The 23,090-nt window shown below is 48.1% G+C and overlaps 4 protein-coding genes across 4 annotated transcripts; 2 read left to right on the top strand and 2 right to left on the bottom strand.

Annotated features, from left to right (window-relative positions):
- Nucleotides 1-924: 924 nt before the first annotated feature.
- mnx2a (motor neuron and pancreas homeobox 2a) lies at nucleotides 925-2,131 on the bottom strand. The gene is made up of 3 exons (XM_028991239.1): nucleotides 1,891-2,131; nucleotides 1,386-1,546; nucleotides 925-1,266 (listed from the first exon to the last, which is right to left on the bottom strand). Exons 1-3 carry the CDS (start codon nucleotides 2,129-2,131, stop codon nucleotides 925-927), a joined length of 744 nt encoding a protein of 247 aa, XP_028847072.1.
- Nucleotides 2,132-9,111: 6,980 nt separating this feature from the next.
- On the bottom strand, nucleotides 9,112-10,182 carry LOC114796756 (tubulin alpha-1C chain-like). The gene is made up of 2 exons (XM_028991238.1): nucleotides 9,984-10,182; nucleotides 9,112-9,659 (listed from the first exon to the last, which is right to left on the bottom strand). Exons 1-2 carry the CDS (start codon nucleotides 10,180-10,182, stop codon nucleotides 9,112-9,114), a joined length of 747 nt encoding a protein of 248 aa, XP_028847071.1.
- A 3,569-nt stretch (nucleotides 10,183-13,751) lies between these two features.
- On the top strand, nucleotides 13,752-17,039 carry tuba8l3 (tubulin, alpha 8 like 3). The gene is made up of 4 exons (XM_028990915.1): nucleotides 13,752-13,814; nucleotides 15,172-15,394; nucleotides 15,750-15,898; nucleotides 15,977-17,039. Exons 1-4 carry the CDS (start codon nucleotides 13,812-13,814, stop codon nucleotides 16,952-16,954), a joined length of 1,353 nt encoding a protein of 450 aa, XP_028846748.1. The 5' UTR covers nucleotides 13,752-13,811; the 3' UTR covers nucleotides 16,955-17,039.
- A 397-nt stretch (nucleotides 17,040-17,436) lies between these two features.
- On the top strand, nucleotides 17,437-22,678 carry dnajb2 (DnaJ heat shock protein family (Hsp40) member B2). The gene is made up of 11 exons (XM_028990916.1): nucleotides 17,437-17,588; nucleotides 17,808-17,894; nucleotides 18,156-18,265; nucleotides 18,337-18,387; nucleotides 18,468-18,584; nucleotides 18,671-18,748; nucleotides 18,819-18,945; nucleotides 19,015-19,085; nucleotides 19,981-20,250; nucleotides 21,807-21,857; nucleotides 22,322-22,678. Exons 2-10 carry the CDS (start codon nucleotides 17,830-17,832, stop codon nucleotides 21,833-21,835), a joined length of 918 nt encoding a protein of 305 aa, XP_028846749.1. The 5' UTR covers nucleotides 17,437-17,588; nucleotides 17,808-17,829; the 3' UTR covers nucleotides 21,836-21,857; nucleotides 22,322-22,678.
- Nucleotides 22,679-23,090: the final 412 nt, after the last annotated feature.

Here is a 23,090-nt window from a genome sequence, read left to right as displayed (position 1 = left end):
AAATCAGTTTTTACCCCCTAAATATAAAAGGGAGGCAAATTTCTTTTAAACCCATAGTGCCTTATCAACATCAAAACGAAATAATATTATTAATAATAAAAGAGACGAACAAGCAAAATGATCAGGGCTGAGAAGCAGAATGGCCTTTATATGAACATGGAGGATATATCTGACCATGTAAATTATATATCCAGTTTGCATTTTGTTCTTTTTGTCCTGTTGGTCGTAGAAAGAACGTGTCCAGGCTACACACTCACAGATGACTTTGTAGAACAGACACCACCATACGGAGAAGATTACTTTAACCTCCCCTTCATTAACTCAATTATCTGACCTGCCAGAGTAATTCATTTTGAGAGCAATAAGCACGTTTATTACGCACCGCATTTTAATCATCTCGCACTCATAAAAGGAATGGAGACGATGGGCCTGCACCTACACCAGCAGTCAAATAAACTTCACAAGCTGAACAGCCCAATCCCATCATTTTAATGCTCATTGTAATTATTACACGTTCCATTTTAATACCAACAGATCATCAGGTCACAGTGTGGCATGTTGCAAAAAGCAATAAATTAAACATAATTTAGAACAATTTTAAATAAGAGCCTAAAAAATTAAAAGAGCAAGAAGAAAACGACGGGAGAAAGGAATTTCTCCCCTTTAATGCAGTGCTTCAAGTTTTTTTCTGTCCTCTTTGGAACAGCGTCTGGCATGAATTTGGTAAATAAGCTTAAATATGCAAAGTCTTCATATATATTTCTATATACAGAAGGTCCATGGTAAGTGGTGTTTTTCAGATGAGCTGAAGTCCTACGTTGCTGCCCCCCTAACGTGAGTCTTTATTGCTCAAACTTGTGGATTCTTCTGAAGCCGGAACATTAGGTGACCTATTGAGATGAAGCCCGGAGACCATCCTCTTCCTCATAACGCCACACTGAGCTTGCCGTCCCCGCCGAGGTCCTCCAGGTCATCGTCTGAGTAGGAGCTCTGAGAGCTGAAGCTCAGGTCCGAGGCGAAGCGGGACGGGTGGGCCAGCGCGACGCCACGCCCCACCGCCGGGCCGAAGGCCTCCTCTTCATCCTCGTTCTCCTCCTCCTCGCCCTGCAGGTAGTCGTCGTCGTCGTCCTGGCCGCTGGACCTGCGGCCGTCGCTGGCCTTGCCGGCCCGGCTCCCCGCGTGGCCGCCCGTCCCCGTCCCCTGCTGGTCCTTGGACTTGCGGCTGCGCTTCCACTTCATGCGCCGGTTCTGGAACCAGATCTTCACCTGCGAGCAGATCCACTGATTCATCAACTTTCGAACATCTCAATGAATCCCAGTAATCCCAGCTCTCCAAGTACTTTATTATAGGTTATTATTTCGACATTATTACAAGTCCCGAGTACCTGCGTCTCCGTCAGCATGAGGGCGGTGGCCACCTCGAAGCGCTTGGGCCGGGACAGGTACTTGTTCAGCTTGAACTGGTTCTCCAGCTCCAGCAGCTGCTGGCTGGTGAAGGCGGTCCGGGGTCTGCGGCACTTTCCCAGCAGGCCCGGCTGCGGCGAGGCTGCGAGGGGACAGATTCAGACACAGAGTCAGACGTGAAGGACGCCCTGCTGATGCCATCAGCTTAATGAAAACTCAATAAACGCGCGCGGAAACACTTTATTGATGGGGCCCTAAGTGTTTCTTTATAGTTTCCTCCGGGGCCGTTTTAATACCATTAAATCAAACGAGAGGAAATAAATAGTTCGCAATAAAAACCAACCCAGCTACCAGGTTTATGTAAATTTAAATTTCGTCAATATTAATAACACTGAACAGAATGAATAAAAAACGGTTTATATTGCAAGACATTATCGTGAATTAACTACATTTTTCTAGCTTGATAAACTGGGAAAACTTCGGTACCTCCGTAGTCGGACAGGCGGGGCAGCACCACCCCGGCCCGGATCCAGTGCTCCAGGGCGGCGGCCTGCGGGAGGTGGCTGAAGCCGGCCAGGGAGAAGGCGGGGTGCAGCGAGTACAGGGGTGCGGGGTACAGCATGCCCGGGTGCTGGGGCACCATCCCGGCCGCCGTCTGCCGGGTCACCTGGCGCGACTCCTCCGCCAGCAGGGCGTCGATGCGGAAGTTTCTGGATCTGTCCCCCATCTTTGGTTTTATTTAATTGTATTAAATTGAATCCCCCTGTGCGTCCTGCATCGGTGCGTGGTTGGCGGAGTGGCCGCGCCACCTGCTGCGCGACACTTTTGTCGCGCTGCTCGCCGGCCCGTGATTGGCTGGCCGCGTTCTAATTGGCTAACGAGTCGTGACTGAGGCCCCGCCCCTGACGCACCACGCAGACCCGAGAACGAAGTGCTTATTCAGGAGTTATTCCTAATTAATTAGGTCGGTATTAATTTCTGGCGTTTAAAAAAACCATACAGCATACAAAAAAATCTTATTCTAATTTCATTCTAATTTTTACCATTTTTATTCGATTTTAACTATGAGAAAGGAATTATCTAGTTTATGTATGTAGTTCAGTATATAATATATTATTTTATATATTATTCCTAGCAGTCACGTGATGTGCGTCCTGTTTTCACACTTGGCGGTGACGTCACACCGGCAGCGGACGTCGGCGTGTCGCCGCGTTTTATTCTGATATTAAAGCGCGCACCGCCGTAAAAGTTCATTCGTTTCTCTGTTTGCCGCCATTAATTAGCGCCGAGTTCATATCCGCGTTATGACTCGATTTTCCGCAAATCAGCGTCAACGTTCCGCGCTGATAAGACAAGAAGCGACACGAAAAGCAAACAGGGGACACAAATCACACACACTATTCATAATAATATTCGTTTAGCTTTCATTAACACACACTCAGAAGCAGATCTTTGTTGCTGACTTAATGTTGTTTTATTATTTGCTTTAATCATACAGTGTTAGTTCATTATTATATACTATTTGATCAATTTTATTTTATTTGTCTAGAAATACATTAGATAGATTCAACCCTCTGAACAATGAAGGAAGCACTTTTGCAGTAATTTGAAATGAAGTGAGCTTTATGGTGGTATAACGGTGGTTTTACGACCGGCGGCTCACCTGCAGACCAGGCCTCCATTGTGCGCCGTAAACAGGTTATAATTACTCGCAGCCCCAACTTCCCCGGCCGAGCAAACAATAACCCCCGGTGCTCATATACAACTCACCCCTGCAGTCATTCACACGCATTATTAAAAAGGGGACTTAATCGACTGTAACACGTCCCGTAAGGAGCTCGGATGGTGACGAAATACGTTCATGATTTAATGTTATAAAAATGTGCAGAATGGTGACAAAATATGATATTGTGATCTGGGCAAGATGGTGGAAAGTGTTGAACAAGTCTCACCCATCATTATACATGAATAGCTTGCAGGGTCCCGGGACACGCCTTCTCAGCGTGACCCCGTCCCACTCTGCTAACTGCCTCCACCTCCGCTTCCGCCCCGGTGAAAGCCTGTCCCCCTGTCCCACCAGAGCCCGCCGGGCCACGGTGACACAGTCGGGCCTGGGCCTGCGGCACCTCGCAGACGCAAGGACATGAAGCCCTGCGCTCACGTCTCATTGTCGCTTTCGGCCACACATTGTCCCCTTTGTGGCTCCGTGTGTCCCCTTGGCTGAGTGGGACTGAAAGCTTCCTCGGCGACCGCGGTTGGGCCGGTCAGGGCGAGGACACGGCGCCACCCTCTGAATGACTTGATTAATGACGACTGCCAGAGAGAGACGTCAAACACAAAGGTGGAGGCCGGGGGGGCGTGGCCACCGATAATTAGCGCTCAGAAGCGAGTGCAGACACACGGCCGCACCGCAGAGGACACCGCGTCCATCTGTTGCTCCGGAAAAATTCCACTCGTCCGTGCGGGGTTCTGATGCAGGACATCACCACCGGGGCCCAAACACACACACACACACACACACACACGGAAAAATAAGCAGGAACGCGCGTAAAAACCTGTCTTTACCGTCACTGTACAAGTACAAGCACTTCAAGCAAGACAGTAAAATGATTAAAATAATATTCTAAATAATATGACAGTAGAAGTGAGCTGCAATAGGTACATAAGTAGAACATGCATTTACACAAACATTAATGAAATATCATATTTTAAACATTAAAACAAGAATCCAAATCACATAGTAAACAAATAGTAAATTCCTTATTTTGACGAGATCTGGTTATAAAACATGGCTGATGAACTGGTGAAGTGTTTGATATATGGCATCGTGTGTGTGTGTGTGTGTGTGTGTGAGGTGACTGACTCTCAGCCCTTAATCAAATGTTCCAAGTTGAAGAATTCATCTAATCTTCTCTGTAGGTGTGTGTCTCCACGTCAGCAGCGCACATTAAACATGACAGTCCAATTACGCCGCTCCATCACCCATGATCCGGCTGGGGGTCCCCCGACTCGCGCCGTTTTTAATCAGGTGGGCCGTGAGGAGGGAGAAGGAGGTCCGAGGTTCATGCCCCCCCCCCCCCTCCCCATTATCCAGATCAGGGTCTCGGGAACGGGACGGGACCGTTTCAGGACGATAAAACAATTCACAAGACAGAGGAAATAAACAGCATGTCGGCCGTGACAAGGTCACACGCCGGAATATTCCGCATAGGTAATGACATTCACTCCTCGGGACGAGTATATCAGTCTGGCGAGGGGTCGTTAAAATTTAATATTTGCTTTGCAAATGCGCGGCAATTTTCTGAGTGCCTGTCGACCCCAAGTTTCCCCCCAGGAATGAGGGGGGGGGCTGATCTACGGCTTTGAACCCGGAGTCAACGGAACACCTTTGGAGGGGGTTTTACCACCGGTTTACTGCCTCAGTCCCCGCTATCTGCCCAGCAGGCCTCTGTTCGTGTCCCCCCCAGACACCTCGGTGCATGACAACGTGCCGTGGCAACCTGCCACTCCGTAAAGCGTCCTGGTCGCCGTCTTATTTCAGAAATGGAGGCCCTCGATTTCGGGGGGAGGAGGAAACGCCGAAATTAGCAATCCAGTAATTGCCGTTCTGTCAGGGCCTCTGACAGGCCGAGAGGGCGGGGCTGTTGGTACGGCGATTTATGGCTCCGCCTTGAGCTGAAAAACAACTTTCATTCGCTGGCTAGAAAACCTCACAGAAACCACAGCTTGGCCACGCCCCTCAGAAGGACCGCCCCTTTCCCTCAGTCTCTGGTTCCTTGGCACTGGTGACAATGCGGCATTATGGAAATAAATGGTTCCATTAGAGAACATTGTGGAAAGGAGGTGGGTTGGCCAGGCGGGCTTATTAATGGTGTGTGTGTGTGTGTGTGTGTGTGTGTGTTGTGAGTGTGTCCAGCTTTGATTAGAGCCCAAGGATTTATTTAGGGGGAGGACACAACAAGCTAGACCCACACAGGGAGTCAAATCTACCAAGGTCACCGGGTAGCCGGGCGTTCACTCGCATTTCAGCGTACCCCGCCCGGTGGGGGTGCCCCAAGAGGTGAAGTAATACAAACACAGGGACTATTTCAATTAAGCCGTCTTTAAAAAGGACACGGAGGGAGGGGCGCAGGCCAGGCCGGCGAATAAAAAACCAACACAAGCGCTAATTTCCCCCGGTGTCGAGTCAACAGATGTCACCGCCGGGCGGGGCCCCCGGCCAGATACCACGTCTCTCAATCACGGGAGGACTGGAGGGCCGGGACGAAGGACACTTAACCCCGACAGCGCCGTAAACCCCGGCGAGGGTCAGGGCACTCTGTCTAATTGGGCTAATTAAAATACTGCAGCACTATTAAGAGGCCCATCTGGTGACTCCGGTTAAACATGGCCAACGATATACTGATTTGCTGCTGATTGGTGCCATGTTGTGGTTAATAATCTCCTTTTCAATCAAATCAGTAAAATGCAGGAAGTAAACGGCAGAGCTGCGTCAATTATTTGGCACCGCCGGCTTCATTCTTGCATAATTATCAACTCAAATCTATTTGCACTAAAAGTCTTGCTTAAATATTTTTGAAATCTTACACTGTCCAAACAGCCGAGACGAATGTCTTTACTCTGCGCTCTGCTGGGAATTCCACTCCATTCGCACCTTTTAATGACATCCTTAATGGTGAATAAAGTGTGGAAATGTCAACATTGGCCGGCCCTGCCTTGCATGGATACATGGGACAGATCTGGGGACATAATCTGTCCGAAACGAACAACAATTAGCCAATTTTATACATATCAATTCATCTAAACTAATATCTGATGTATATTTTTGATAGCAGCAAGTACATCATAAACCCTAGAATTCTGAGGGTTCTGCAACATTAAAAAAGCTGCATTCATTTATTGAAACACGTTCAAGATTTTTTATTATATGCAGCGTTTAACATGTTAATTTTGTGCTTTAAATAAAGTGTCCAACTTCTAAAAGCAAATATTCAATTTTTTCTAAATATTCCAATTTTGCGATGCATAAAGATTCATTGGATATATTTCATTAAATAATGGACATTGGTTCCACACGATTTATTTAATTTAGGCTGTTCTAATTAATTTACATGATTTCAAACCACACACATGAAGTTGGTTTTTTTAAGTTTGAATTTTTTTAAGTAACAGTTTTGTTAAGGTCATCAAATGTGATTTGGCATTGAATCTAAATTAAATACGTTATTCTGCCGTTTCCTTTTAATTCTAGTGTAATGCATTTTGTTAGAAGTTCATTTAAAAAGGGAACCTTCCCTTTGTTTCAGTGTATAAAACATGGATTGGAAACTGCTTTAAAGACGAACGAGTCCGTTCCTTGTTTTTCAGAATTGCTCTATAGGGTTGGGGCCGGAATTTGTTCTGTGATGGAAGCTCCCGACATTCCCACAGGAGTCCAGTAAACAGCGCAGTGTACTGGGTCTATTCCAGAGTTTTAACTGGGCCGCCGGACACCTGGCGACTGTACCAACGTTGTCCGGACTCCTGATAAGCCACCGGCGCTGAAATGGGACACTAATGATGAGTAAAGTGCTGGCCGTATCTGCGCCCAGGCATTTTTCCCACAGTGCCGAGCGCAGCTGGCGGAAAACCCACGGCTCCCACCGGCACCGGGACGCCATTCGCCCTGCTAAAGCCTCACCTCTCCTTGAACCGCCAAGCGGTGGAACAGGAAGACAAACACGTCCTCTTATAACGCCATTATAAACTATTACAACTAATCATTCCCACAAATCAGCACTTCATGTCTTTGTGTCCTGCCCTGTGTGCTTTAATAAAGTTGTCCAACTTCTGAAAGCAAATGTCATTTTTCATAATATTCCAATTTTTGAGATGAATATAAAGTATATTGCTTTTAAAGAAGAACATGTCAGTTCTTTATTTCTCAGTATTTATCTCTCTATTGGGTTTGTTGTGTGATAGAAGCTCCCAAAGTTTTAAATGTAGTTTTAGTTGCATTATTAATTTTAATACACGGTATACTGTGTATACTGTATACTGTCTGACAATATACCAATCTTGAATCTTGAATCTTGAATCCGATTCGTGAAGGTGTGTGCAAAAATAATGAATAAGAGTGAAGCGCGGTGACAGCGACTGTCCAGGCGGCCATTTGTCTGTATTTCGTGGGTAAGAGGGGTGTGGACGAAGCGAGGGGACAGGACATGCAGATGGCTGCGCGACCTCCGCCCCTTCTCCTCCCGTCCCGCCACCCCTCTCCTCTCGCCATTGACATGCTAATGGCTACAAATTGATGAAGACATTTCACTCACTCCCTGACAAGCCCGTGACAATGCCCGAGTCCCCGCCACCCACCGGCAGCCATTAATCTCCCTGGCCCTCCACCGTCCCGTCATTCCCAGCTCTTCATCAGGATGAAGATCCCATCCGCGTCCTCCCTGCTGAGACCATGGCTGCTTCATTTCTCCAGATTACTGGCACCTGACCTGAGAAAGAAGGAAATAAAAAGGTATTGATCACAGGCCCTGGCACAGCGGGCACTGTTACGTCCAGCTCTCCTCACCGGTGAAATATGTGCGCTGCCTTCTGACCGGCGTGTTTATATGGAGATAAAGTGCGAAGGAACCACGGGCCCGGGCCCAATCAATCGGATCAATCTAATCAGCTAACAGCCGAGAGGGTTGGGATTTCTGATCCACGCCGGTCGAACCGCGGGGAAACCGGCCATGACATACACGGAGAAGAAAGCGGCCTTATTTCCCAGCCTATTAACGCGCCTGGCGCACGTCCACGCGTGAACGCCGAGATTCCAGAAGTGATTTAGGGTCCACCTGGTAGCCCGGGCCAAATCAACACCGACCCGTGATACGCCGCTAATGAAATGGCCCGGTAATTGATTAATTACCCGATCAATGGGGAACTGGGCTGCTTTACCGCCAGCGGTCGATACATCGCACCGTAACGGAAAACAATAAACTCACACAGTTGGGTTAGTGACCGACGGAAGAGGTGTGCGTGGCCAACATTCACCAAACAGTCGGGTTATCTACCGATTCATTTATTTATTCACCCGTTTAGGGGTTTTTATTTCTACCGGCGAGGTCTGGACATCCGATGAATAACAACGTAGTAAAATGACACGAAGCTAGTCCAAGTAATGCACAACGTGAATATGATGAATAATGCATCAGGCTAACGTATGATGGAGGAAAATATTCATTAATGACTTCATTCATTTCGAGAAATTGGGGTCACCGTGGTGATTGATCAGTGGCTTCACTTTGATCTGGCCGACCTTGAATGTTATAAATTCCCGGGCCAACAGGCTTTCGAGCAAATATTTAATGGCGTCTGTGGGAGGGGCCGTGTCAGGATTTCCTCGGTTTACCTTGGCCAACACACGGATTTTGATTATTCCTCGGAACACATTTGGCAAGAGATTAAACGGAACATGAACATCAAACAGACTTAAGTGCAGTAAACTCCGTAAATCTCGGAACGGACGTCTATTTTATTTATTTTTTCATTCGTCAGAGTTCAAAACTTAATTTTTACTTTTGGTGGGGAAGTCATGCGCCAGAAATAGGAAGACATGCAATAAAATCCCATCTTCGATCTGCATGAGTCTGTCGCCTCCATGTGGCCATATTGGGGTTTGCAGTCCACTAACTAAATAAAAACAAATAAGGAGCGTAAAGGAAGCGACTGTTATTGTGATACACACCACACGGTCGAACTTGTGGTCCAGACGGGCCCTGTGGTGACCTTGGCCAGATCTCCGCCGGGAACCACGGTTGGGGGCTGGTAGTTGATGCCCACCTTGAAGCCAGTGGGGCACCAGTCCACGAACTGGATGGTGCGTTTGGTCTTGATGGCGGCGATGGCAGAGTTGACGTCTTTAGGGACCACGTCTCCGCGGTAGAGCAGGCAGCAGGCCATGTATTTACCATGACGAGGGTCGCACTTCACCATCTGGTTCGAAGGCTCAAAGCAGGCGTTGGTGATGTCCGCCACAGACAGCTGCTCGTGGTAGGCCTTCTCAGCGGAGATGACGGGAGCGTAGGTGGCCAGAGGGAAGTGAATGCGAGGGTAGGGCACCAGGTTGGTCTGGAACTCCGTCAGGTCAACGTTCAGGGCTCCATCGAACCTGAGAGAAGCTGTGATGGAGGAAATGGTGTAGTGTCCTGGGGTGTAGTTGTTGGCTGCGTCCTCCTTCCCAGAGCTGAGCTGCTCGGGGTGGAAGAGCTGTTGATAGGAATCAATAAAGTGATAAAGTGAAGTGATTGTCACACATAATACACAGCAGCACAGCACAGTGAAATGTGTCCTCTGCATTTAACCATCACCCTGAGTGAGCAGTGGGCACCATGACAGGCGCCCGGGGAGCAGTGTGTGGGGACGGTACTTTGCTCAGTGGCACCTCAGTGGCACCTTGGTGGAGTGGGATTCGAACCAGCAACCTTCTGATTACGGGGCCGCTTCCTTAACCGCTAGGCCACCACTGCCCCAGGTATCTGTGTGAACTTCATCTACAAGCAATGTCCAAATCATTGTCACAACCGTGAATCAATCGATTTCAGTGTCTTTCAATTCAGGTGAAATGACCATAGGTTCCAGGTCTATGAAGATGGCACGGGGGACATATTTCCCAGAGCCGCCTTCGTTGAAGAAGGTGGTGACAGAGTCATCGTGGCCACCGACCGGCATGCGGCTGGGCATCTGGCCGCCTTCTGTGCTCCCGGCAGGTTTTACCCATCTGCACGCCAGCTGGTCCAACATGGATGGAGATGCCCTCTCGCTGAGGGAAAAGTTTTCTGAAATTCTTTCAATATAGAAATATTTCTAGTAAACAAATGCAATGAGGAATTAGGATCTTTGAAGACTTGATGACATTTTGGGACAGGGACAGCCTGTCCCAAAAGCTGTCACTCTCCTTATTTGCATATCTTTGTCACAACATGAACGGTCAGTTGCTAGAGTCTGAAAAGGGATTTGCAGAAGACACACGTCACATTTTCTGCTACCAGCAATCATACAAACACACCAATCAGCACATTTCAAGCACCATGGGACCAGTGAAGTGATGCTCTCTAATGAGCATCATATAAACCTATATGAGAGATTATTGTTCTATCTTCATCTTAAATTTGCATTTGCAGCACATAAAGCTGACTGGTCGTACCTCATTCAGGTCAAATATATTCGTTTTCTGAGGTTATTGAGCAATGACTGCATTTTTTTGAGTGGATTACAAAACAACTGAGGGCACCACTGACGGTATTTGATGAATATTGTATATTTTTAACTTCCCATAAGAGTATTCAATTTATTTCAACTACCCTGTCATGTCAACAAAACAAGAAAGAACGTTTCATTTATTCCATACAAATTATATATGTTAAATATACTTTTAAAAACTATTAAGTGATAAATGTCTAATGAAAAAAAACTGTATAACAGAATAAATGCATGCTAAATGTTCTTATATTTATGAACTGAAATCAGAATCAGATTCTGACAGTATTTAAGTTTCAGTTTAGTGTGTATGTGTGTATATATATATATATAAAAACAGAGTAGTATGTGGTTAAATTATTTTAAATGGTGCAATGACGCCCTCTAGTGGTATCAAGGTACAGTATAGTAGGAGATCGCATGAAATTGCTCAAAGCAATTCAGGACACTGAATGTGTAGGTCACGTTTTGAGAGGTCTGGCATAAACTATGTTTTACTGAGTTATAAGTACACGGAAGCCATTATTTATCATGCAGTTTGGGTAGCGATTCTTGCTCACTATTTTGAGATGATTCCATGACATGTATATCCGTAGTTTTAGGTTGATTTACTTGTTTGATTAGCATGCTAATTTTCTTCTACCCACGCTACCCAGAGAGTTATCCAGACCAACCGTAGGCTAATTCCCACCTACTCCACTGTACCTTGCATGTATTACAGAAAATAAAAAGGGAATTCGTGAACCACCCGGCTGTCCAAGTGTCTAATGGTGTGCGTGGAACCGGTAGAATGGTGCTGCGGAGGTGAACCCGTCACATATAGATAGATTTTTTTCTTTCTTTTATGATTGCACTATGGGGGTCTGTGTGAAACAGTATTTCAATACACAGTATACTGTGTATAATGTTGTACTGACAATAAACCGAGCTTGAACCTTGAATCTTGAAACGATCCTGCTAACTGCTCTCTCTCTCAATCCATCAGATTTCATTCCCGCTCAGTCTTTCAAAAACCAAATACTGATAACAGAAAGATGAAATGAGGATTCAGACGGTCCCAGTCCAGTTCAACCCCCCACACTTTTTCTAGATTTGTTGAGAACGGGGCAAGGATCAATAGCAACACTCTTCTGCCATCTAGTGTCTGTACATGGCCTTTCATGTTTCATGCATAATGATGAATTTATCCTCAATAATCATATCCTGCAGTTCATTGTCCCATAATCGTAGGAGTCAGATCAGCGGTAAAATCGTAACTGATATGCCTTCCAAGTTATTGTTTATGAACCTGACTTACACGCATTTTTTATATATATTTCCAAACATATTTTATAGCAGAAGAACTGAAACAAGGCTGGTTTATGCAATAAATGGAAAGAAAGATACTGAAATGCAGCAACAAATATACTACTCACAGTAAGTTAGGGATATTGTTATTTACATGAGTGCTTTTCCTATTTGCTCTGAATTTTAATGAAATTAGTAAAAATTCCCTTTGATATTACTAATAATGTATGAGAAGAAACACCATTTTCATTAATTTAATATTTGACCTCAGCATATCACTCAGAAATGCTCATCGGTGTACAGGACGGTAGGCCGACGCTGCATTGTCCAGGTCACATGGTCTTGTGCCCACTGCAAACGTTCACGGTGGTGTCAGTGGAGTCTCCTGCGACGCTCGTCTGGCATTCAAGCCAAAGCGGTGGAGTCGTAACCTCGCATCTCGAACCCGGGCCTGCAGCTGTGTGGCAGTTACAGGACGATGTCTGAGTACGTAGGTCCTGAGGTCCTCGTGGGGCTCCACTCCTGGGTCTGTCATGAACTCCGTCAGTAGTTCTGTCTGCAACATCTGACTGCCTGCCACCGACCCGAAGGCTCGGAGATTTGTAACATGGAACTCAACATGATGTGTGTCTGTCACCCCAATGCAAACCCCTCCTTAAAATGTCTGAAGTGAAACAAACACCGTATGTACAACATTAATCTCTCACAATATCCCTAACTCATTGTGAGTAGTGTATTTTAAATTAAGATATGTTTTCTTCTCTTCCACGATTACAATGCTGTGAAAAAAATGAATCTCGTTGGAAATATTATGTAAAGCATCTAGCAACATCCAGGTTTCATGCCCATGCGCTAACAGCGATGAACCTCGAGATAATAAAAAACCATCAGAAAATTCCTAATAGGAAGGGAGGTTCTCACCTCCTTTGGCCTTGTGGTCACTCTTGGCTCCAGGGCGAGAAGACAGCATCCACTTCTGCCTCCTCTCTGGTTACACGTGGCACAGCTGCCCGGCTATAAAGTTCACCGTAAAGCCGGAACGTCGGCATCCTCAGGCACGCTGGGTAACCACGGTACGGTGGCGGTGTAGACTATTATATTAAAATCTTCCAAACTGTAACCTACACACCACTGATTTTGAAAACATCCGAATGACGATGCATTATTCATTGTGTCCAAGCTGCAGGACATGTTGGCCTAGCGGGACACTGGCGGCCATTCAAGCACCTCCTGCCTCCACATTTACATTCGGAGCCTAGAAACAAAATGGCCCCCCAAGGCAGCTGTCCATGTGGCTTCACCAGTCATTACACGGGGGGGTGGACACTGAGGGCCACCTGGTCCTCTTCAGCCATCAGCATTCGCAGCGAACATGCGTGCGTGTGTAAATCTATAGTTCCCGTGGAATCCGATGTGCAGGGGTCGTGCTTTCTGCATCAGAGGCCAAATAAAGAATCGGAAACTCGAATTCTTCCTCTGAAAGTGGAGAGGAAATCCCTTCTTAACAATGCAAGGGAGAGACATTAGTCCCCAACTTCCACAAGGATCTCGAGAGGAAAGTGGTGATTTAGCAGTTAAAGATTGTAAATCTCTTGCAAATACTTGCATTTTATAAAAGCCTAATTTAAGGTGGATTCCGGATTAGATTCTACAGCTCTGTAATTACACTGCGGTCCAGTGACCAGCGAACAGGATCCTGGACTATAGAATTCCACAAATTAGGAGACAAAGAGCTTTTGGCAGGAATACATCACTTCCACAGTGTCCCTCTCTGACTTCCTGCCTCCGCCTCCTGCCTATAAAAGCCCCGCCTCCGTCCTCCTCCGGCAGAACTGCCTTCTCTTTCCGAGCCCTCAAGTCGGTCCGAAGGAAAAACAAGTCACAAAATGGTGAGTGGCGTCGCTGATCTATCCAGACGGGATGTGATGTAGGGTCTGTAACGTGCTGGGGTCATTTTTCTGGACCGCTGGACTGTGGTGGGGACGGGAGTCGGGGGGGGAAGATGTGGCATCACCCCTGCCGGGGCGAAAGCCTCGGGGCCTACACACTCTTCTCCTCCAGGTCGATTCTCAACGCTCCTGCTTGGTCAAAAGAGAAAAATGAAAATTTCAGACACCACTGGATTTGGCCAGATGTGCTTTAATGGTTCAGTTGAAAAAGGGCAAATAAAGAAGTCTTTGTGTCCCCGTCGCTCGCGAGGTGGAGAAACAGCGCAGCTTTGTGTGTCGGGGTGAAAGGCCGAGACGAGACGCCGCTGCCTGTCACACAAAGGCGGTGGAGCACAGCTGCTGGGCTGAGGAGGAGGAGGAGGGACGAGAAGGAAGAGGGCGGAGACTGGGCGTCTCTCTGGGGAGGTGGGCTCTTTCCGCTCCAACTCTAGGTTACTGGGACACACAACTTCTATATTGCACCCATGCATCTTTAAATTCGATAGATGCATGCTGCATGCATGTTTATTCATTTCAGAAACCATTTTCACACTTGGTCCATGGCGAGGAGTTCACTTCAGGTGGCTACGTGGAGCCCTGGATGGATGCCACAGCGATGCACATGATGGGAAAATGGAATTTAATCACCAACCGTAGATCAATACGGTTTCACACTTACGTTAGGAACTTTAATGTACAGAAGATGAAATATAACCTATAACAGAATAGTGGACAACATTTTGAAGACCCGTCACAGGAAGCTGACAAGGGAGCTCATGATTTTGTTAGTGTAGACAAGTTCCATTTATTTCCCCAGAATTCCAGACATTTTTACAAGATATTTATTTAAAGACCACTGGACAAGTCTGAGTATCCAAGAAATACACACATTTACATTTACAGCATTTGCCAGACCCCCTTCCAGAGCGACTTACAGTCAGTAGTGACAGGGACAGTCCCCCCCGGAGACACTCAGGGTTAAGTGTCTTGCTCAGGGACACGATGGTAGTAAGTGGGGTTTGAACCTGGGTCTTCTGGTTCATAGGCGAGTGTCTTACCCGCTAGGCTACTAGCACCCTATTTTTTTAGGATAATTTATGACATATTACGCACTTGCTCTGTTGGTGTACAGATATTGTATATACAAGGTCCCGTAATCGGAAGGTACCGTCCCCACACGCTGCTCCCCGCTGACAATCACTTAACTTCACTTTCTTTTCTCAAGGAGTAAAAAGAGAAAGAAAAAACCCTTCATGAAATCTCAACGTCATGGAAGGATCCGGGGTTTCTGTTTTAATCTCATTCTCCTTTGCTACAGCGTGAGTGCATCTCTATGCATGTTGGCCAAGCTGGGGCCCAGATGGGAAATGCATGCTGGGAACTGTACTGCCTGGAACACGGGATCCAGCCGGATGGCCAGATGCCCAGCGATAAGACCATGGGTGGCGGGGACGACTCCTTCAACACGTTCTTCAGCGAAACTGGAGCCGGAAAGCACGTCCCACGTGCCATCTTTGTCGATCTGGAGCCCACTGTCATCGGTAAATCAGCAGTGCCACGTTGCAACACTTCTCTAGACAATTTTAAACAGCGTCAAGCTACAGAACGCTGCAAAAACACGTATGGCGTTTTGAACTAGGCCGAAGGCCATAGATTGTGTAAAGGCTGGGCTGCATGGTGCATGGTCTTCACCGACTTCCTCCCGCCATCCAATGGCATGTACACTAGGTGAATTGTCCGTGAGTGTGCGAGTGAATGGTGTGTGTTTGTGTGCCCTGGGGTGGTCAGGACCCCCCACCCTGCGGCCAGTGTCCCGGGGCGGGGTTCCACAAACAATGGAAAGTGAGTGAGCGTGTCAATGCCATTGAATCAGCATTTTGTTCATCTTTTTTATAGATGAAATACGCACAGGTACCTATCGCCAACTCTTCCACCCAGAGCAGCTCATCACGGGTAAGGAGGACGCAGCCAACAACTACGCCCGGGGACACTACACCATCGGCAAAGAGATCATTGACCTGGTGCTGGACAGAACGCGCAAACTGGTGAGGAACATTTTTTATCTCCAGTATTCTCATGAACCACAGATTGGCTTCATTATTAACTCAGTTTTTTTCTGATAGGCCGACCAGTGCACTGGTCTCCAAGGGTTTCTCATCTTCCACAGCTTTGGTGGAGGCACCGGCTCTGGCTTCACCTCCCTGCTGATGGAACGTCTGTCTGTCGACTATGGGAAGAAGTCCAAGCTCGAGTTTGCCATCTACCCAGCACCACAGGTGTCTACTGCTGTGGTGGAGCCCTACAACTCCATCCTCACCACCCACACCACTCTGGAGCACTCTGACTGCGCCTTCATGGTGGACAACGAGGCCATCTATGACATCTGTCGCAAGAACCTGGACATCGAGCGTCCCACCTACACCAACCTCAACAGGCTCATTGGGCAGATCGTTTCCTCCATCACAGCTTCTCTCAGGTTCGATGGAGCCCTGAACGTTGACCTGACGGAGTTCCAGACCAACCTGGTGCCCTACCCTCGCATTCACTTCCCTCTGGCCACCTACGCTCCCGTCATCTCCGCTGAGAAGGCCTACCACGAGCAGCTGTCTGTGGCGGACATCACCAACGCCTGCTTTGAGCCTTCGAACCAGATGGTGAAGTGCGACCCTCGTCATGGTAAATACATGGCCTGCTGCCTGCTCTACCGCGGAGACGTGGTCCCTAAAGACGTCAACTCTGCCATCGCCGCCATCAAGACCAAACGCACCATCCAGTTCGTGGACTGGTGCCCCACTGGCTTCAAGGTGGGCATCAACTACCAGCCCCCAACCGTGGTTCCCGGCGGAGATCTGGCCAAGGTCCAGAGAGCCGTCTGCATGCTGAGCAACACCACAGCCATCGCCGAAGCCTGGGCCCGTCTGGACCACAAGTTCGACCTGATGTACGCCAAGAGGGCCTTTGTGCACTGGTACGTGGGGGAGGGCATGGAGGAAGGAGAGTTCTCAGAGGCCCGAGAAGACATGGCCGCTCTGGAGAAGGATTACGAAGAGGTGGGCACCGACAGCATGGGCGAGGAGGACGAAGAAGGGGAAGAATTTTAAAATTCCTGTCCCAAAGGGACTTGCCTTTAAATTTTCATTCCAATGTATTTCCATCAATAAGGCTTTAATAAAAATGTAAAAAATGCTGGTTGTGTTTTCTGGATCTTTAAATGCAAACATGCAACAGGCGTGAACGTGTCATATGATAAGGCCTACATGGATTAACCAGAATGTTACTACCACGTTTAAATCTAATTTATCATAATTATCATTTAGCATATTCATTATTCAGACTTTACTATGGGATTTTTGACAACAACACCACAACAACATTATTAATAGCAGTAATAAAATACTAACAATAATATTAGTATAATACTTTCTGTTACGGAGAGAACTTGTACAAGCTTTAAAAAACGAAACGGAACAAAAGACGCAGTGAATGTTATGAATGTAAAGCTCTGAATAGCTCCTGGCATGACTGGCATTCGGCGCAGCCAATCATCTGCCTGCTGGCGTCCGGGTGGGCGGGGCCAGTGACGTAGCACGCTGGTATGTTCTAGACGGTTTTATTCTGGAACCAGCCGATCGCGACGCCGCGACAATGACACGGACCAGGCCCGCCAGCAGCACCGGGCGGACGCGGTGACGGCGCGGTGACGGCGCGGCGAGGGGACTTCCAGGACAGGCGACGGTAGGGCGCAAATTCCGCCCGTTAGCACGAGTACTGCAGACTAACTCAACTTTTACATAAATTACTGTCTCGTATACGTCATTCCATCTAAAAATACGTGCGTTGTTCAGTGTATGTAAGTACACGTTACTGCTGTGTACGGAGCGTTTACTGCAGTAGTACAGTAGTGACGGGGACAGTGTCCCCTGGAGTCAAATGTCCCAACTTGATTATTAACAGATATCAGCAGGTGGGTGAAGACATGGTGGACTACTACGACGTGCTGGGGGTCTCCAGGGGCGCGTCCCAAGAAGACATCAAGAAAGCGTAAGACTGTCCCGCCGTCTCTCTGCTTTCTTACCGACTGTTACAGGGAGACGGAGACCAGCAGTGTCCAGTTGGGTCTTCATCGGCTTGGACTTCTCCGGCAGCAGGGCCCTTCCTTCGTTACGTAGGACGAAAGAATGCAGCTCGGCTTGACTTTCTGCTCCGGGACGTTCCGGTTCTCCTGCAGAATTCCCGTTTAGAACAGAACCGGGACTTCAGGACGGGGACTTTATTCTCACGAGAGCCGTGACTGCCGCGCAGGTACCGGAGACAGGCGCTGCGGTGGCACCCGGACAAGAACCCGGAGGACAAGGAGGAGGCCGAGCGGAGGTTCAAGGAGATCGCCGAGGCCTACGAGGTCCTGTCCGACCGTAAGTCCCGCCTGGCGCGTTCCACGCCGCGTACGCCGCGCGCAGGAGGTGACGCGTCTCCTTCTTGACAGGAAGTAAGCGAGAGGCCTACGACGCCCACGGCCGCGATGGAGATCCTGCCGGTAGGTTCCCGCCGGGCCGCGTTGTCCTTCCGTATTCCGTATTCCGCGCCTCTCCATCCGCTCCGTTCCCTGTCACCAAGGCTCCGGAGGTCCGGCCGACGCCCACCATTTCCCAGGGTTCACCTTCACATTCCGCAGCCCGGACGAGGTGTTCAGGGAGTTCTTCCGCGGCCAGGATCCCTTTGCCAGCTTCTTCGGTGGGTTTGTGCCGCCGTACCGGGCCGCGGTCGCCAGTGGGCGGGGCCTCGGTTTTCATGTTTATTCTGGGGTGGGCGGGGTTTAGACGACTTCTGGCTGGATGGTCACCACGGCCGTCCCAGGATGGGCCCGAGCCGGTTCTTCTCCTTCCCGTCCGGAGGCGGTAAGCCTGCCCGCCGCCGGCTCCACACAGAAGATGCCGTCTTCACGCTGACCTTTAACATCTGCTTCAGGGGACTTCACCGCCTTCTCAATGGGAGGACTGGACGGACTGGAGAGCATGGGCGGAGCCGCGGGGACCTTCAAATCGGTGTCCACCTCCACCCGCATGGTCAACGGGAAACGCACCACCACCAAAAAGTCAGTAGGTCCCCAGATCCGCGGTTCTTCACGTACCGCTTCCCTCCTGACACCGCCGCTGTTCTGCAGGACCAGGGAGAACGGGCAGGAGAGGACGGAGATCGAGGAGGACGGAGTCCTGCTCACCGTCCTCATCAACGGTGATTTAACCGGCGCGAGACATCAGACCTCACAGTTAATGATGTTCACCACACGAATACATGAAGAACCGTCATTCTTATTCACTCCATCATACAACACTGTTCTATATACCTGTCACAGTGCGGCGCGGTGTACTACACCGGGCCAGCGGGGGCCTGGCGGGTAACCAGTTCCAATCTAGACACCGCCAAGGTGCCACTGAGGTCCCGTCCCCACACGCTGCTCCCCAGGCGCCCGTCATGGTGTCCACTGCTCACCAAGGGTGACAGTTAAATACAGAGGACACGTTTCGTTTCGGGATGGTTCAAAAAGCGTTTCAGACGAGTCTTAACACTAACACACGCACAAGCACACACACTCAAAATAATAATTATTATTTTCTCTCGTCCAGCACGTAACAATTCCCAGCATGCTCGGTTCCTGATCTGGGCTCTTAGTTTTGTAACTCACAATCTATAGAAACCGAACGTGAACTGCTGGTGTCGGCCTCCTGTAAGTCGCTTTGGATAAAAGTAAAGTAAAGTAAAGTAAAGTAAAGGGATTAATAAAGTATAACCAAACATAAAAGAAATAAAAGAAAGCTTGTTAAAAAGAGCCGATAACCTGACCGCGGTAAAGTCAGCAGTGGGTCCTGTATTATTTCAACATAAAAGTTCCGAATGAAAAGACAGATAACGATTTAAATGACGTTAATATTCCAGCTTGGGGTTAAGCTACTATATTATAATAGAATATTTTTCCTATCATTGCAGATAATGCTGCCTCCTGCTATTTAGAGTTTTACTACGCCGCCGCGGTGTTTCACCGTTTTCTACCATCTAGAGTAATCTGCGTAACGGGCTTGACCGTCGGTAATGGCTGCCGCGGTGACGTCTTGTCTCCCGCTCTGCTCAGGAGTGGAGGATGAACTGGCTCTGGCCCTTGAGCTGAGCCGCAGGGAGCAGTCTGGCCCGTCCCCGCAGCAGAAGCTCCCGGAACCAAAGTCCAGCGCGCCGGCCTCCCGCAGCTCCACGCAGCGCTCCTTTAGCTCCGCCCCCTCCTTCCACTGCCCCGCCGCCAGCGACGACGAGGACGACGAAGACCTCCAGATGGCGCTGGCCTGCAGCCTGTCCGAGCTGGAGGCCCAGCAGCGGGCCGCCTCCGGTGACCAGGACTTCATCTCAGGTGGGGCTCAGATCAGTGGTGGGGGGCGGCAGGGGGTGGAGCTTAAAGTGCTCTACCCAGAGGGGAAGAAGAAGAAGAAGAAGTGCGGTTGCGTGGCGTGTTAGCGTGTTGACGGGCGTGGCTATAAACTACGTTCTATGAGCAGGCTGCCTGCTGATGAACGATAGTCCGGACCAGGCGGCTCTGTGATTGGCTGAGCATGGTGCGTGTGGCCATATTAACTACGCGCGTTTTTGTGTGTGTGTGTGTGTGTTGTTAACCTGACGGAGGATGCATTTTACCTGGAGACACGCACCACCCACCCAGGTACAAGACGGCGGTCCGGAGTAAAAAGTGGGGGTGATGTATTGATGTGGATATGTAGAGATGTGCTGGATCTCCTGATTTACAATAATATGGTGCTGCCGCGGGAATTCTAGACAAGGGGAGTACCGCGTGTGCAACTGTCATTAAATATTAAATACGAGCACAAATATACCCACCGTATACACCGAGCATGTGATAATCGGTAAAATCCGCATAGATTTTATTACCTTGCTGCTGCTCCTGAGGAGGCATGAAAACCCCATAAAACACAAATTCTTTTTTTATTCGAACAATATACTCGTGTTTGTTAAATGCACAATACGAGTCGTGCTGTCATTTTACATTTCTGTACTCAGATATTGTGCAGATTTGTATGATTTCATGATTTGTTTTTGTAATTCTGTGTTCTGGTTGAGCTCCTGTAGTGGAGATCAGACCGGAGTTCCGGTTCTATTCCACCACGCACAGCATTACTGGTAGAGCATCCAGAGACCTGTAGACAGGTGGCACGTGGACTAATAAAGATCACCAGATATTATTTAACTTTATATGTGTCAGCAGCTTTTTTTAATGTCTAATGACCCCCCCAACCAGGATGAGGGCCTTTCGCCCCTGGTTTCAGGTCTTGTCATGGCTCTCAGTCCGCATTCACCCGGCATGAAACGTGCTGCGCTCTGTGTGAAATGCGGCTTGTATCCTGTCGTGCACCGTGCTCATGAATATCGTTTCAGCCAATAAAGCCGAGCGACCTGAACCCCGCTGTCTTATTTGCTCTGTCTGACCGTCATGTGACACTGGGACACTGGGACACTGTCAACAGCGGAACGGCGTTTGAAGAGATGCAGCTTTATTGTTCCAAACCTGGAAACAACAGTATCTAATATTTTTCAATGCTAGACAACCAGCAAATCATTTGTTCTTCCTTTGAACTTTTCATATATTTTTGATAAAGTATTATCATGGCATTTGGGTTCAAATTTTGCATCAGAATCTCCTGGTCGCTGCACAAAAACTACATTGAGACATTAAATGGTATCTAACATGAAGTACAAAAGTATAACACATGATCACACAGTATTTCTGTATACTGAGCCGTATTTATATAGGAAGGTTGCCGTGTCCCTTCATGGTGCCGATTGCAGCTTGTTTTTGCATATTTTGTCCCCCCCGCGTGGGAGATCTTCTCTCCCATGTCCGGGCGGGACGCTGGTCCAGCGTCTTCATCTCTCTCACTCCTTCTGCTCTTTCAGACTCAGACTTCCAGGCCTTCACTGGCTGACTGGCCGCGGCGTGACTCAGAGGTAAAGCCCACCCGGCGTCTGCCCCGCCCTTCTTCCCTCCAGCCTGACCTCTGTGACCCCTGCTCTCTTTCGCCTCCATATTTAGAGTGGACCTCTCCACTCCTGAGGAGCTCCGAGGAGCTCGACCGAGTAGGGCTGGGCAGAAACAATATCGAAATGCCTCTTATAATTACATGTACGATTGCACTGCTACCATTATAGTACATAACATGCCCAGCCCCGATATATAATTTATACACCAAATTATTTTTTAAAACCATTTTGTTCAGAAGGGGTTCAGCATTTATATTTTAAAACTAAATGACATTTTTTACAATTTGTAAAGAAAGTTCAGCTCTTCATCACCCAAAAAAAGATTTGACGTTCTGGTTCATTGAAGCAAGATTGCTAGAAATCTAGGGAAGTGGCAGAAGCGGGCGGGGCCGCCAACTAACCCGCGTTCCTCCACTGTGCTCCCCCCACAGGTGAAGCTGCGCCAGTGCACGTCCACACCTCGGCTCCTCCGTTCATCTCGCCCCTTTAAAAGTTTTATTTGGAACGTGACCGAGGTCCATCTACAGCTTACGTGTGTGTGTGTGTGTGTGTGTGTGTGTGTGTGTGTGTGTGTGTGTGTGTTGCACGTTTGTACATAGACTGATTGTAAGTCGCTCTGGATAAGGCCGTCTGATAAAAAGCCGCAAATGACTAAAGGGCGACTGGAATTTTTCTGTTTGTCCATCCAGCTGATCACTTATATTGACATATATTATTTGCAAGGGAGGCGGATTGATATGATCTACATCTGTGTGTCGAAATCACTTGAATGAAGGATTACTGTCGTACCGAAACAGTGAAAGCAGATTATTTATCATTAATAATTATGTGCCTTTATTTATATAAATGTGATTTAGTACCCACTTGTCATGTAGATCTTTCCTCTAGAAGCATGGAATTCATGGCATTCCAACAATGCCGAAGCAAATGTTCACACCCAGCAGCACCTCACAGCCACGTTTCAGCCACAGTTACGGAGGATACAGTGAACTATATGGTGAAACAACCAAAATGACGACTGAAATCGTCTCAACGATTCAAATCAGACGCTCAGACACAACTGGTGCTGTTGCATCACTTCACAATTTTTATTGAGAACAGGTTAAAAATATCTTCCACATATATACTTTTTTTTTTTTATACTTTTCCATGTTTTTGCTACACAGGATGGAGCTAAATCTACGTGTATTCATTTACATT

Source organism: Denticeps clupeoides, chromosome 9 (genome assembly GCF_900700375.1).
Source record: "Denticeps clupeoides chromosome 9, fDenClu1.1, whole genome shotgun sequence".
Classification (NCBI taxonomy): domain Eukaryota; kingdom Metazoa; phylum Chordata; class Actinopteri; order Clupeiformes; family Denticipitidae; genus Denticeps; species Denticeps clupeoides.
This window is presented reverse-complemented; position numbering and strand designations above follow the sequence as displayed.